Raw genomic sequence first — 14,461 nt, 5'->3', positions numbered from 1 at the left:
ATTTAGCTAATTGCATCTGCCAAACTAAGTAAGTAGCTGAATCAGTAAGCCCAAATGTTACTATGATTATAATCGAGTTAACGGAGCCGACGAGTATTCAAGATCAAAAGAGCACTGACAAAATCCCATGCTAAAAAAACAACAGTTTTTCATATTTTTTTCAACACTGAAGAGGGGGGGGGGGAGGGGAAGCAGCCGCTCTCCTGGCTACGTCCCTGACTTTACCCGTAACTTTATGGTAAGTGAATAGATACTGGAAATAAGAATAATATAAACAATTTAAAATGCTATACCTGTTTATTGTTCTGATGAGGGCGTTACATGATTGGAAAATTTTGAAGCAGGAAATATGTACGGTATTCTACGTTTGCCACATGTTTTTAAGAAAACCCTCAAATAATACAACGAGGGGAAACAAAAAATGAATGGATATAGTTGAAATATGACACAAGTCTATAGCGGGGTGCATCATTCATCGCTCTCTCCAATCCCTCTCCACCTCCACCCCTCTCTCTCTCTCTACGAATCTCAAGCCCTGCAACATCTACTTTTAGAAATGCCACAATAAAATATAACTTCACCGAGTTTGATTTAAAATGCTATACCTGTTTATTGTTCTGATGAGGGAAAGATGATTGGAAAGTTTTGAAGCAGAAAATATGTACGGTATTCTACGTTTGCCACATGGCTTTAAGAAAACCCTCAAATAATACAACGAGGGGAAACAAAAAATGAATGGATATAGTTGAAATATGACACAAGTCTATAGCGGGGTGCATCATTCATCGCTCTCTCCAATCTCTCTCCACCTCCACCCCTCTCTCTCTCTCTCTCTACGAATCTCAAGCCCTGCAACATCTACTTTTAGAAATGCCACAATAAAATATAACTTCACCGAGTTTGATTTAAAATGCTAATTAATGAACGAAAGATATGATCGAATGAGAGCATTTTAACACTGCTGACAAAAGCCTGCTGCCTACAATGTACATACATGCAGGGATCTCAACCAACCCCTCCCCGCCCATTTAAACCATCATGCTAAGTTTACAGCAACAATTACTCGATACAAGGATACTTCAAACCAATCGTAGAGTTACCAAAGAACGTCGCTGATGCGATTATATTAATCGGATTATCACCAAAGAGCATGAAGTCCCGGAAGTAATCTGTTATAGTTCCAACTTGAACTGAGGTAGCGCAAGGAACGACGTCAATAGGCACCCAGACTTGACAGAGATTAGGAGCATAACGGCTCACCGCGCATTTCAATTTCTCTTCAGCTGCGCAGAACTTGTTTTTACAAGGATCACATTTGCTGTACCCGAAATGCGGTTCCGGGATTCCGAAGTGCAAATCCTCATTCACAAATGCTTCAAACTCGTGACGGATAACATCTGCTGGCGGAATACAGGGATGATTTTTTCTTTGAAAGGTAACGTTCATTCTTTCCTCACCTATCAGAATAGAAGCGCCTTCGTCATCCAGTGTAAGTTCATCAGCAGGAATGTATGGGTAGAGAATATTCGGTTTTGGAAAATCACCCCGACTTCGATCGTAGAATTTAGCGAGAGCCAGCGAGTAACTAGGCGGTCCATCCGGTTGGTCAGTCAATAAAGGAATGGTAACAGCGACTTCAATGCCGTAAAAGAGAGGATTGTGAGGGTCGCCACCATCCTCAAAGTCAGAGAACGTCATGTGCCCAAATTCGATGTATAATGGGTGTTGGTCTTCGTTCATTAACTCTGGAAACACACGGAAGTTCGGTAAGAATATTCTGGGACCTGGAAAATAGTAAACAAAAAGAAAAAAGAAGAAGGAAGTTACAATGTATACTCATTAATATATGTGCATAATTTGGACCAGTTAAGACCCTCGAGTAAGTAGGCCTACAATGGAACATTTGCGAGGTTTAGAATGCTGTAAACCCTGGATCACCTACGAATGACCTTCAGTAACAGATGGTGGATACTTCTAGCAAAGTCCGTGACTTTTTTAAAACATATAACATTGATATAAAATATACCATTCACATGATATCTAACAGTCACATGGCATAGGTCTATACCAGTCACATAACCCATTTTTTGACAAAAAATAAATCAAATTAAAATCAAAATCAGCCTATAATAGCCATCTGTATATATATATATATATATGTATATATATATATATATATATATATATATATATATATAAATGAAAATCGTAATGAGTTGGACAATCAAGAACAGTGAAACAACTTTCAGCCTCCACCGGGATGGAGGCTGAAAGTTTTTTCACTGTTCCTGATTTTCCAACTCATTACGATTTTCATTTATATATATTCATTTGCCTTTGTCGTTTACCTCCATTGCATATATATATATATATATATATATATATATATATATATATATATATATATATATATATATATATATATATATATATATATATATCTATATCTATATCTATATCTACATATATATCTATATATATATATATATATTTATTTATATATATATATATATATATATATATATATATATAAATATATATATATATATATAAAAATATATATATATATATATGATTTTGAGTAAATTTGTTTTTGGATAGGCATTATTTTATGCCGAATAAGGAAATATGCGTTTGATTTGGTTGCTCTGAAAGGTCCCAGTCGAATCGACAAATAAGCACGTTTTGCAATTTTGTGTACAGGGCGATGATCGTGTAGTTTCTGTTTTGTTTCCCCTAATGGGGTGTCATCCTGGAAGGTTGCCCGAACTAAAATATCCCGTAGGTAACTGGGTCTTTTCAATGAGATGACAGGTAGTTCTGAGAAAATTGCTTTAAGGTGTTCGGTGCTTTGAAATAGGTGAAAATTCTTCTGAGAAATGGTATTAGCAAGTGGTAGGAGGGCAGGGTGGAATTCAGTAACCAATGGTACCCTTTTGGAACTGGTTTGACGAGTTTTGTACGTCAATGTTTCGGTACGGGATTTGCCTTTGGCCTTTTTGATGGCACTTTCACATACCCCGAAAAAGTTGTCTGGTTTGTTTTTATTGCCTCTTAAAAGTAGCAGCATTTTGGACTTCTTTAAGGCTGTCAGGAAGCTTATTCCACAAGTTAGGTCCAGCCTTCGCAAACGAGCGATAACCATACGAGGATTTAACTCGAGGCTCTATCAATAACGTATTTCTGCTACGGTCAGAGGTTACCAACATATCATGGATATATTTAGGACCCAGTCCTCTAACAGACTTAAACACAAACAATATTAGTTTAAAGTACACCCCCTCCTTGATTTAAAGCCAATGAAGATCATGGAATAGACCAGTCACATGATCATATCTTCTTCTACCATATATCATTTACAATAATCCATATGCGAAATAACCATGGATTGGACAATAGTTCTTAACTAGGAGATAGTAAGATAGAACCGCATTTTCGAAATATTTCCTAGATTCTGAGAGCACCTGGATTTAAGTAAACAGATTTGATGCCGATAAGACATGGTATCGTCAAAATGAACACCGAGGTTACGAACAATTACAACATTCAACAGTGTTAAGAATTACACCCTTGGTATGAATCAGTTTTAGTATAGGAGGGGGACCAAATACAATTATTTGGGTCTTGCCAGGGTTGAGTTGCACATAATATTTGCGCATCCAACGTTGAATACAACCAAAGGAGGATTGCAGAGAGTGAACCAGAACTGATCCTTGATTATGGTGCCTGAAGTGTTTATAAACCTGGTGATCATCTGCGAAACCATGAATATTAAAACCCATTCAGACTAGTAACTTCAGCGTAAAGTGAACGAATATAGCTGTTAAATAAGACCGGACCCAAAACAGATCCCATCCCTGTGGCACACCAAACTTAATTGTAATCTGATCAGAAGAACAGACCCCTATTCTAACTCTTTGAGATCTGCCCACAATAAAACTTTAAACAAGTTTAGAACAATACTAGTAATACCAATTTCATTAGATAATACGGACAAAAGTACATTATGGTCAATGGTGTCAAAAGCGAAACTTAAGTCAAGGAGTACCAGCACAGTGGCATGTCCATTGTCACTGGCAACTAATATGTCATTATAGTCACCCTCAAAAGGAGGGTTTCGGAACTATGGTATTTTGTGTAAGCAGATTGTCGTGAAATATGAAGGCTATTATAATGCATGTGAGTATTCAATCGTTTAAGGACAACTCTTCAATCAATTTACCAAAAAAAGATAGATTGGAGATCGGTCTATAATGTTTAACATTGTTATGACCTAAGCCATTCCCTTTGATGACAGGAGAAATATCTGCAAGTTTAAGACCATTCATACTGCCAGTAAAGAGCGACAAATTAACAAGATGACATATGCAAGGAAGAAGAAGATCAATATTAGTTTGTAGGAGATCTCTCGGAAGTATATCACTAGGGGAGCATTTAATTCCAATATCATGAATTATCTCCCTTTACTCATCAATAGTGGTAGGTTCAAACTGAGATAAGACAACTCCACGATAAGCAGTAGCAAGCTGTTTAGAATCTCTATCAATGTCCTGAAAATTAGAACAACTATTTTGTCTTTAAAATACTTATTAAAGTCATTTGTAAGAGTTTGTGGAGAAACAGTAGGTGGAAGGATTTTTGTTTGATTTTTATCAAGGAATTTATGCACAATTTGTAAAGTGTTTCTTTGAGTTGAAGCTAAACTTGCCGCATCTCCATTTTTCCCCGTTACCAAACCTTCTTTTCGCTTTATATCGACTTTTCAGCTGCTTCTTTTTACGTGTAACAACCCCCCCCCCCCCCCCAACCTTCTAGGACCCTCTTTTCGATATCATCTTCTTTAGTCATTTTACAATAAATCTATAAACAAGGTTTTAAATAAAGATATGAAATGTTAGAGTTGATTTTTTTTATATACAGTGTATTTATACCATGCTCAATCGTTAAAAAACATAAGTATAACCTTGAGCTTACTGCACAGCAATTACACCTCATCACCCACCCCCCTCCCCACCTTACCATGAATAATATAGCGAAAAATTCAACCATACGTTAAATTTGTTAATAAGCGATATATTTAAGAGCAGCCAATGTTTAGTGTAATTGAATAACGGCGTTACCTGTGGCTAAATTTAGCGACCTTCAAAATGTCACGGTCTGGTCAAAATGATGCGACGTTACACCCAACGCAAAACTTCACCTGTGACACACATTTATTTACAGAGGTATAGGGCAATTTACTACCGTCACATACATTTTCGTTTCCTTTGACTCTTATCATTGAGAACACTTACCCTGACAAACATCAGAATTCGACTCGTGCCACTCGTCTAACCTCTTCTGAATAACATCTCTGCTGACAGGGATGTAGAAAGCCACTCCATTCCAGTAAATTCGCGAAACATCTTCCTCTATCAATGCTCCACTGTACTGCGTGACCACAAGAAGACATAATACACAGAATATATAGTTTTCGTACTTCATGATGAAAAAGACTTGAAACCGTGTTAGAGGAGATAAGACTCGAACTTCTACAAGTAAACTAGTTTCACAAACTGTTTGCAGTGAGAATTTATATGGAATGTTCATCATGCATGGGTACTGCCCTGTAACGTCACAATAGGCAGGGGGCGGAATCACATCTAGAAATCTTCAAGTTTGCTTCTGTTTGGTCCCTGAATTGATATGTCAGTTATAGATATATTTTAACAAGAGTCACATCTGACAAGTGATTGGACTTTAATTGGGAATGACTCATCCATTTAACATCCGGGAGCATCGAGAAACATTATACGTATCATCAAATGTGACACAGTGATGCATTGATATGCCTATATATCAGGGTCTTTCTTTAGAAACTATTATTTGGTTGGGCCGTTTCCGGAAAGCAACCATCATGACATTATCTAAACGGAGCGCCACCATCAATTGACGGGTAGCGTAGCAAGACACTTGTTGCCAAAAATGTCTCCCATTTTGCCAGAAATGGCAATTCCCAAGCCTTGTAAGTTGCATCTAAACATCTTTTTTATTTTGAGATATCATGTTTAGAAATTCACACTTCCAAACAGAAAAAGGGGTTGGGGTTTGGCAATGAGATGAGTGAGTGGGCCGTGTAGGGGACTGTGCCTCAGTATTCTTAGTTAAAACATCGTGGTACCGATATAGAGGCTTATAATGGACTGATTGGCCTACATGAAATATACATATAATATCTATGAACCTTTGTTTCACATTAGACGTTAAATCCTAGGAGCTCTCTTCGTTTATTGTTATTCTAACCAAACTTTTAAAACCAAAAACATTCGCATTGTCATCGCATCCGCGATCGTGCATATAAGCTACCAGCGGTTGAAATTAACTGTGTTCTCCTTTAACTCCATTCCTACAATACGTGCAGAAAATATTGAGGTTGCACAAAACTGACTTATGAAATCAGAAGAAATGATATGAAAATTTAGCTAAAACTAACTGAAATACTGTCCAGCTGTTCACATTGTTTTCATTTTCATTTAGGAAGTGGAAATCTCAGGGGCAGCTGCCCCGCTCCCCATAAGCTACGGTCCTGTACTTGGCATCAGTTAACTTAATCACAAATAAAAAAAAATGTGAACATAATTATGTACATAACTACTAAACTAGAACTTGAGGTATGATGAGTAACATGGTTATAACAACAACATGACTACCAGCCTAGCACCCAGGCTTAGCACCATATAGGTAGCTGTCTCAAAACTACTATATGAGTGGCATTGGTAACCAAACTGAATGAACAGTATAATTTCATATAGTGTTATATTGTATGTACGTGCAAAATATACTATAAATTAAAAATAGTGGAAAGGAGTTAGCGAATGCTGCTGGCTTTCATTATCTGCTGGCTTGGCATATAGCCTCAGCGGTCTATGTAGGCGCGGTTCCTAGTTAAATTACGCTATAAAAGAAATTCTTATTTCAACTCAGTTGAAAAGTTATATTCTTCTTCGGGGGGGGGGGGATGGGGAGGGGTGCGAGGTTGAGAAAATGAGAGTAAAAAAATAAAAACTACTGATTACATAGCACGAATTTTAAGCTCCCTTTATGAGATCCACGAGTTATTGTGAGCTCCCCCCCCCCCCCCACCCTCTGATGTGTATAAGGAATTCGACCGGTTCCAGCTGCATGCACTCCGTGAAGCACCTTCGGGAGGAGTAAAAGTTCTTGGATTCTGAATTCATAAACATTACTTTGATAGTAGTATAGACGAAGAGTGCGTTACATATCGACATACTGTTTGTTACAGATGGAAGCAGGAAAAAAGGCGGGAAAAAAAGAAACAAAACAAGAACAGGAGACCGAGCGGGAGAGGATCGATTGACTTCAGCCGTTGGGACCCTCAGACTTGGCATCACCCATCACTAATTTCCATTCCATACTAATACCAACCCCACCACACCCTCACCCCACCCCCAGCCCTTGGTGACTTTTCCGTCCTCCTTCGACGGCTTTAGCTTGTAAGCACTCTAGTCACTGTATTTCCTAGACCAGGGGATTTCCTTCCCTTTCCCTTTGCCAGAACTGCGGCCTTCTCCAAGCCAATGAAGTCAGGCGAGTCGTAAGAGGCATTACCTTTAACTTTGCGGAGTAGATTGGTAGCCATGCAGAAGCAAGAGAAGAAGATTCTTAATTAAGGGTTCAAGAATAAGGATATATTAACATTTTAATATAATTGTAGTTAACGTGGGGATAAGTAAAAGGAGCAACAAATAATGATATATTCTTTTATTATACATAGTCCACACAGAAATTTGCTTTCAAACTGTGTGTGGGCGTGTTATGGTATTCTGTCTGGAACAGTATTACAATTTTTCTTTTTCTTTTGTATAGCACACATGTACATACCAGTAAATGTAGTGAATTTCATTCACTCATGCATACATGATTCAACTTAAGGCTCTGCAACATTGCCGTTGAAGTGTATCATAAACTTGGCAGCTGTTAAAGCGAAAACAATATTTCCTTCTAAATTCTTACTTAAATATACTGATGCAACAGATAGAATTAAAAGTTATCAGTCGAAGCACTCTACTCAATCGTATATTAGTTTGATTCCCTATCATGAAGTTATACGAAACCTTGTGTTTCTCCTCATTATAGATTGTTTGATATTAATGCAGTATAGCCAGGCGGTGATTGGTAGTGTAACTCGCGGTCACTGGGAAGGGGTAGGAGTTTATATTCCAGTAAACAGAGAAGTTGTTCAGATGAGGCTAGACTAATGGCAAGAGTCTAAATCTGACGTATGCAAAAGTAAATACAGATTCACCTCTTACGATCGACAAAATTGAACGATTAATAGGTATAAACAAATAAATAAATTAACAAATGAAAGATGATTATTGCCAAACGGGCCGTGCATGAGGGCCCTAATAATTAGGCCCACTCACTTCCATAGCATATTAACCAAATCAAATATTAACCTAGTTTCATTGCGAGCTTGCGTATAATATTTGTTTCAATATTCTAAATATATTCGCGCGTTTTGTTATCTTTAAAAGAGTAAACCTGTAAAGAAAAGTAAAAAAAAAACAAAGCATAAATTTGTATATTATTCTTATTTTTTATTCCTATTTTTATTCTTATATATAATTGAATGTCTACCTTACATAACATGAATAATTAGGTTCTGTTCTAACGCTCGTGATCGCCTGACTTACATGTTCTATTTCTACTGAACTTTTGATATTGACCGTTTACCTTTGCACAGGGTCCAGGTTATTTTTACCAAACTACTGTGTATTTCCAGAGTTACTCACAGAGGAACAACACCCAATTTATATTGATTTCGGTTACATGACTTTTTATGATTTCCAAGACGACAGCGACCCTTACAACCCTCTTTCCTATAGTATAGAAGTCGTAGTCAGTATACCGCTACTGACTACCGAACCGGACGGACCACCATCATACTCTTTGGCCCTCGCTAACTTCTATGATCGAAGCCGTGGAGAGTTTCCCAAGCCGAACATCCATTACTCATACCTTGCTGCTGATAAGCTCAAATTAGATGACTGCGGGGCTTTCATTCAGATAGGTGAAGACGAAATGAGAGTTACTTTTGAAAAACAAAACCATCCATGTATTCCTCCCAAAAAAAAAACCGTCCGTCACGAATTCGACGAATTTGTTCAAGAGGATTTGCAACTTGGTACCCCGGAACCGAACCTCGAGTATTGTTATCGTCATCCCACTGATAACAAGTTCTGCGCAGCTGCAGAGAGATTGAAATGCGCAGTGAGCCATTATGCGCCCAATCTCTGCCAAATTTGGATTCCACTAGATTTACATTCTTGCGCTACCTCAGTTCAAATTGGAACTGTAACAGATTACTTCCGGGATTTCATGCTCTTTGGTGATAATCCGATTAACGTGATCGCCTCTGAAACCATGTCCTGTAACTTTACGCTTGGCTTTAAGTATCCTTGTATGGAATAATTATTAAACATAACTGGTTTTTACTCTTTTTGCATTTTTAATTCGATAACGATTCCACTGTGTTGGGTGCAGATGTATAGCTCATTAAAGAGGTGTTGGTCAGGTTTTCAAGGAACCATCATTCACTTAAGGAGAGTGTTCGGAACGACCATTCCTATAACCAGTTTAATGTAAATCGTTTACAATGAAACATGTATAATTTTGTCAATTAAGAGGACAAATGGTGTCGAATGTCACCCAGCGGTTCTCATGTTGTTAAATTGAAATAACAATGTGATTGCATTGTTATCTGTACTAGCCGCAGACGTCACTCACCAATATAAAGTATGTTGATTGACAAAGACATGTATGTTTTTATTTCTATTAAAGTATATGATTACATGGTATGAATGTATTTGGCAACAGTCGAGTGAGGGCATGACATTATCATGCCTAATGAGCCGGCTGAAAATGTATTTCTGTTTTGGCATAATCTGAGATTCATTAAGCCTCAGTCTGCAGATGCAAACCATATAGAAATAATTATTTTTAGAAACCTTTCAACCAAAGCAAGGGACGGTCAACTATAAGCGTGGATTACATTTCTATAACATTTCAAGGACAAGTCAATACCTAGATTAAAGAGAAGGCAACCTTGAGTAAACATATTAATAACTTGCGCCTTTATGACGTCACAAGCTACCGTGTTTATCTGGTCGAAGGGTGTATCTGGCGAAGTCGTAGGTCATCAAACAAACATATCTAGCATTAGAGGAACCAGATTCTGCAATTTCTGCGATTTTTTATTTATCTTCCCTCAGTGTCGAATTAGAATTGAAACATAGCAATTCGTCGTTTTATACAAATTGGCGATTAGTTATATCGTACACAAATAGGACAACACAACAGGCTTTTTGTGATATGGATACCTAGGTTTTCAGATGTGCCGGATTATTGCGCTCAGGTGCCATAAGGCACACCAGACGTCCTGCCTCTCCCCGCCTTCATTAAGAGTTGCAGAGAGGCAAAAACCGAAACAATAGGAAGTTGATAATTGACCCTTTGAACTTGGGATCTTAATGCTAGGGTGCCTTGACTTTGCCCTATGCTGTCCATTACATAACTCACCCTGGTCTTCAGTAGCTTTTCAATCCATTATTTTATCTTTAAGATATGACTCAACCGAATGATACCAATGAACTTGAATAATTCAGTAAATGGCAAACCTTTTCTTATATGAGGTATTCTCTTCTGAGGATAAATAATACATTATTAAAAAAGAAGGCATTTTCAATTCATTAGTTATAACGGTATATCATTTACACTTCTATTTGATGTGGGGTTTTAACTACTATTGCCAAAACAAATTACAGTTGATTTTGTATTTCAATTTTCACCACCTATTAATACTTGTAGCGTACTAACGAAAATATGTTAAGGAATGTTGTCATCCAGCGAAATACCACACTTAACGTGGATATTTGAATGAACAGTTTAATCATCCATCCATCCATCCATCCATCCATCCATCCATCCATCCATCCATCCATCCATCCATCCATCCATCCATCCATCCATCCATCCATCCATCCATCCATCCATCCATCCATCCATCCATCCATCCATCCATCCATCCATCCATCCATCCATCCATCCATCCATCCATCCATCCATCCATCCATCCATCCATCCATCCATCCATCCATCCATCCATCCATCCATCCATCCATCCATCCATCCATCCATCCATCCATCCATCCATCCATCCATCCATCCATCCATCCATCCATCCATCCATCCATCCATCCATCCATCCATCCATCCATCCATCCATCCATCCATCCATCCATCCATCCATCCATCCATCCATCCATCCATCCATCCATCCATCCATCCATCCATCCATCCATCCATCCATCCGTCCGTCCGTCCGTCCGTCCGTCCGTCCGTCCGTCCGTCCGTCCGTCCGTCCGTCCGTCCGTCCGTCCGTCCGTCCGTCCGTCCGTCCGTCCGTCCGTCCGTCCGTCCGTCCGTCCGTCCGTCCGTCCGTCCGTCCGTCCGTCCGTCCGTCCGTCCGTCCGTCCGTCCGTCCGTCCGTCCGTCCGTCCGTCCGTCCGTCCGTCCGTCCGTCCGTCCGTCCGTCCGTCCGTCCGTCCGTCCGTCCGTCCGTCCGTCCGTCCGTCCGTCCGTCCGTCCGTCCGTCCATAACTTCCAGGTTCTTCGCCCCTCGGACCCCTATCGGCACTCTGTCACCCAGTCCGTCCATTGTATCCCCAAATCAGTAACAATGTACCTCGCCCCTACCCTATTAGAAATACCCTCCTATATGCCTATCATAACGATATGGTTTTACAAGGGTAAAGTACTTTCTCTAAATTTCGTGCACCCAATTCGTTACTTAAGATTTCTTATCAAAACAAACAATCATTTCATGTGTTTTGCGTAACAATTGCTAATTGAGCTTGACAAATATATTACAATTGTTAAATTCACAGGAACTGATTATTGATTCTTTTATTGTACCTGCACTAATTTGATTTCCTTCCATATTAGCAAAGTATATTGCTGTTAGTCTGTGAATAACGAGAAAGGCAATGTTTGTTTCGTCAATTTTATCAGCAAGTCGCCCAAGCGTTACATTAATTTCAGGTACCATGCCTATAATATGCAGTAGAAAAACGGTAAACATCCAAAAGCACAAAATGGACGGCAAAAAGATAGACAAACAAATATCAGACATCTAAACAAAATATATTACTTTTCATAATGCGTTTAAAAGATATTAACATTTGGCAAGCATTTCAAACTTGGGGAAGACTGTTCCACGACCTGCCTCCAGAAAATTCAAAGGACCTTTTACCATTCTCAGATCTAACAGGAGCAAGTAAAACATTCAGTCTTTTTAGAATACCCAGTTTTCGTGATAACTTTGAAATAATTTTGTCAATATGCTTTTCCCATTTAAGGAACGGGTCGAACCACATTCCAAGGTATTTGAAAACATACACATTTTCAAGAATATCATTACATTGAGGGGATTAACATTTTTTATAATTTGAGAAGAGCCAAATGTCATAACCTTGGTTTTAGAAGCATTAAGTGTCGGCTTATTAGTGTTCATCCAATCAGAAACAGCTTCCAGGTCCACATTTATGACCCTTTCAATGATTTTTGAAAGGGTTTTTTGAACTATACATGATGGCAGTATCATCGGCATAAAGAAAAACCTTACAATTCGAAACTACATTTGGAAGGCCATGAATAAAAATGATAAATAAAAGTGGACCTAATATGGACCCCTGGGGTACACTAATTGTAACAGGTCTCGCATCAGATTTAACCCCATCAATAATAGTAGTTTGTTCTCTATTTTACAAGTAATTAAAGAACCAGGCTAGCTCATTATCCCATATCCCATAATAGGATAATTTACGCAGAAACATCTCATGGTTGACTGCATCAAAGGCATTTTTTAGCACCAAAAACACAGCACCAGAGATCTAACCCTTGTCCATATTATCAATAATGTAGTCAGTAACGCCAATAACAGCAGCAAGGGGAGAATGTTTTTGTCTGAATCCAGATTGTGCCGAACTTAGAACCCATTGTTTTGAAGATGACCATAAACTAGGGCATGAATAGCTTTCTCAATAATTTTAGTAATGGGCTTATAGTTACCACAATCTGTTCTCAGCCCAGCCTTCACAATAAGGGAAACAACTGGTTATTGGTTAGGCTATCATCCGCAGGGTATACAAAACTATGTATAGACTTCTCATCTCCTTTCATAGGAGATGAGTTATTGTACTGCTCCCCACACATCAGAAATGTGAGGGAGTGTGTGTGCGTTTATTTTTTATTATTATTTTTTTTTTGGGGGGGGGGGCCTAAATTGTACGAATAGAAGTTGCGAACTCCCCCTACACTCCTACAAGTCCGATCACGTTCGAACTTTGGTGGGTAGGTACCAGCTGGTCATGTAAACTCGTGAATGCGTGATTGATGTCGTCATAAGTCACATTTCAGAGGTCAAAGGTCCAATAACTCCCCACCCAAGTTTTGTTTTATCCATTACCTGCTGTCAGTATTGAAGAAAAAGTCACCACAAGAGTACTTTGTGGTTCCTTGTTTTAGCAAAAGGAACCTATATAGTCAACTTGGCGCGCGCGCGCGCGTGTGTGTGTGTGTGTGTGTGTGTGTGTCTGTAACACTGGCTTGGGTACACTGTAACTCAACAAGGAAGAGTTGAACTTAACTCAAACTTGGTATTTAGACCCGCCATATTGATAAGGTGTGCCCTATTGTTTTCGGTGCCTGTAAAGGTCACCAAAGGTCAGTTAGGGGCCAAAAATTAAAATAATAAACAAAGAAATAACTCCCATTTTCAGGGTCCGACATGTTTGTTAGTTTGGAACTAGTTATAAATGGGGTAGGGGATCGTTTTCAAACATAACATTCTTGTGATTTAAGATCAATAAAGCTCAATTAGGGGTCAAAAACTAGTATTTTTGCGATAACTTGAGAACAACATGTCCGTCAAGGTTGGGAGTTACGCTAATGTAATCCATTAGTTGACCCGCATCTTTGTGACCTTTGACCCTAGGTTGACCTCTGGTGACCTGTGTTAGTTTCTTTGGTTATTTGAGTTTGGTGGCCATATTCAGATCTCAAATGGTCTTCCGATCAAAATTGTCCATGAGTTGACCCCCGTGCGACCTTCAGGTGCAAAATTATTAGAGGTTATTCTTTTTTATATATATAAAAATGCTCATTTAAGGAGACACAGGGCAAAGAAATAAAAGTTGGTTAATATTTTAATATATGATAGAGCTCTGTGTGCTCTATAGACGAAACTAAATCCCGCTTCGATCGGACACCTGGTTCTTGAGACATGAGGTGCCAAAGGTTGGATTTGATACATTTTTAGCAATAATATTGGGTGTGTACATTGGAGTGCATAACAATTTTAGGATGGAGTGCACAGCATCGAGGTGAACATTTTAATAAA

The 14,461-nt window shown here is 38.7% G+C and overlaps 2 protein-coding genes across 2 annotated transcripts in view; both read right to left on the bottom strand.

Annotated features, from left to right (window-relative positions):
* Positions 1-278: 278 nt before the first annotated feature.
* On the bottom strand, positions 279-5,563 carry LOC139965398 (uncharacterized). Its single transcript, XM_071967725.1, has 2 exons — positions 5,295-5,563; positions 279-1,784 (listed from the first exon to the last, which is right to left on the bottom strand). Exons 1-2 carry the CDS (start codon positions 5,482-5,484, stop codon positions 1,060-1,062), a joined length of 915 nt encoding a protein of 304 aa, XP_071823826.1. The 5' UTR covers positions 5,485-5,563; the 3' UTR covers positions 279-1,059.
* Positions 279-14,461, bottom strand: part of LOC139965400 (uncharacterized) — a 310,151-nt gene continuing 295,968 nt past the window's right edge. Inside the window, exon 3 of the mRNA XM_071967729.1 lies at positions 279-605. The gene's annotated coding sequence lies outside the window, so the exon portion shown is untranslated. The remainder of the gene's footprint in view (positions 606-14,461) is intronic.

This window comes from Apostichopus japonicus, chromosome 3 (genome assembly GCF_037975245.1).
Source record: "Apostichopus japonicus isolate 1M-3 chromosome 3, ASM3797524v1, whole genome shotgun sequence".
Classification (NCBI taxonomy): Eukaryota; Metazoa; Echinodermata; class Holothuroidea; order Aspidochirotida; family Stichopodidae; genus Apostichopus; species Apostichopus japonicus.
Note: the sequence above shows the minus strand (reverse complement) of the source record. Positions and strands in the feature narration are given on the sequence as shown.

What these genes read in the sequence shown, in the direction of transcription:
- LOC139965398 (XM_071967725.1), bottom strand. Translation starts at nt 5,484, where the DNA reads ATGAAGTACGAAAACTATATATTCTGTGTATTATGTCTTCTTGTGGTC. An exon ending in GAATTCTGATGTTTGTCAGG is followed by an intron (nt 1,785 to 5,294) that starts GTAAGTGTTCTC and finishes ACTATTTTCCAG; the next exon opens with GTCCCAGAATATTCTTACCG.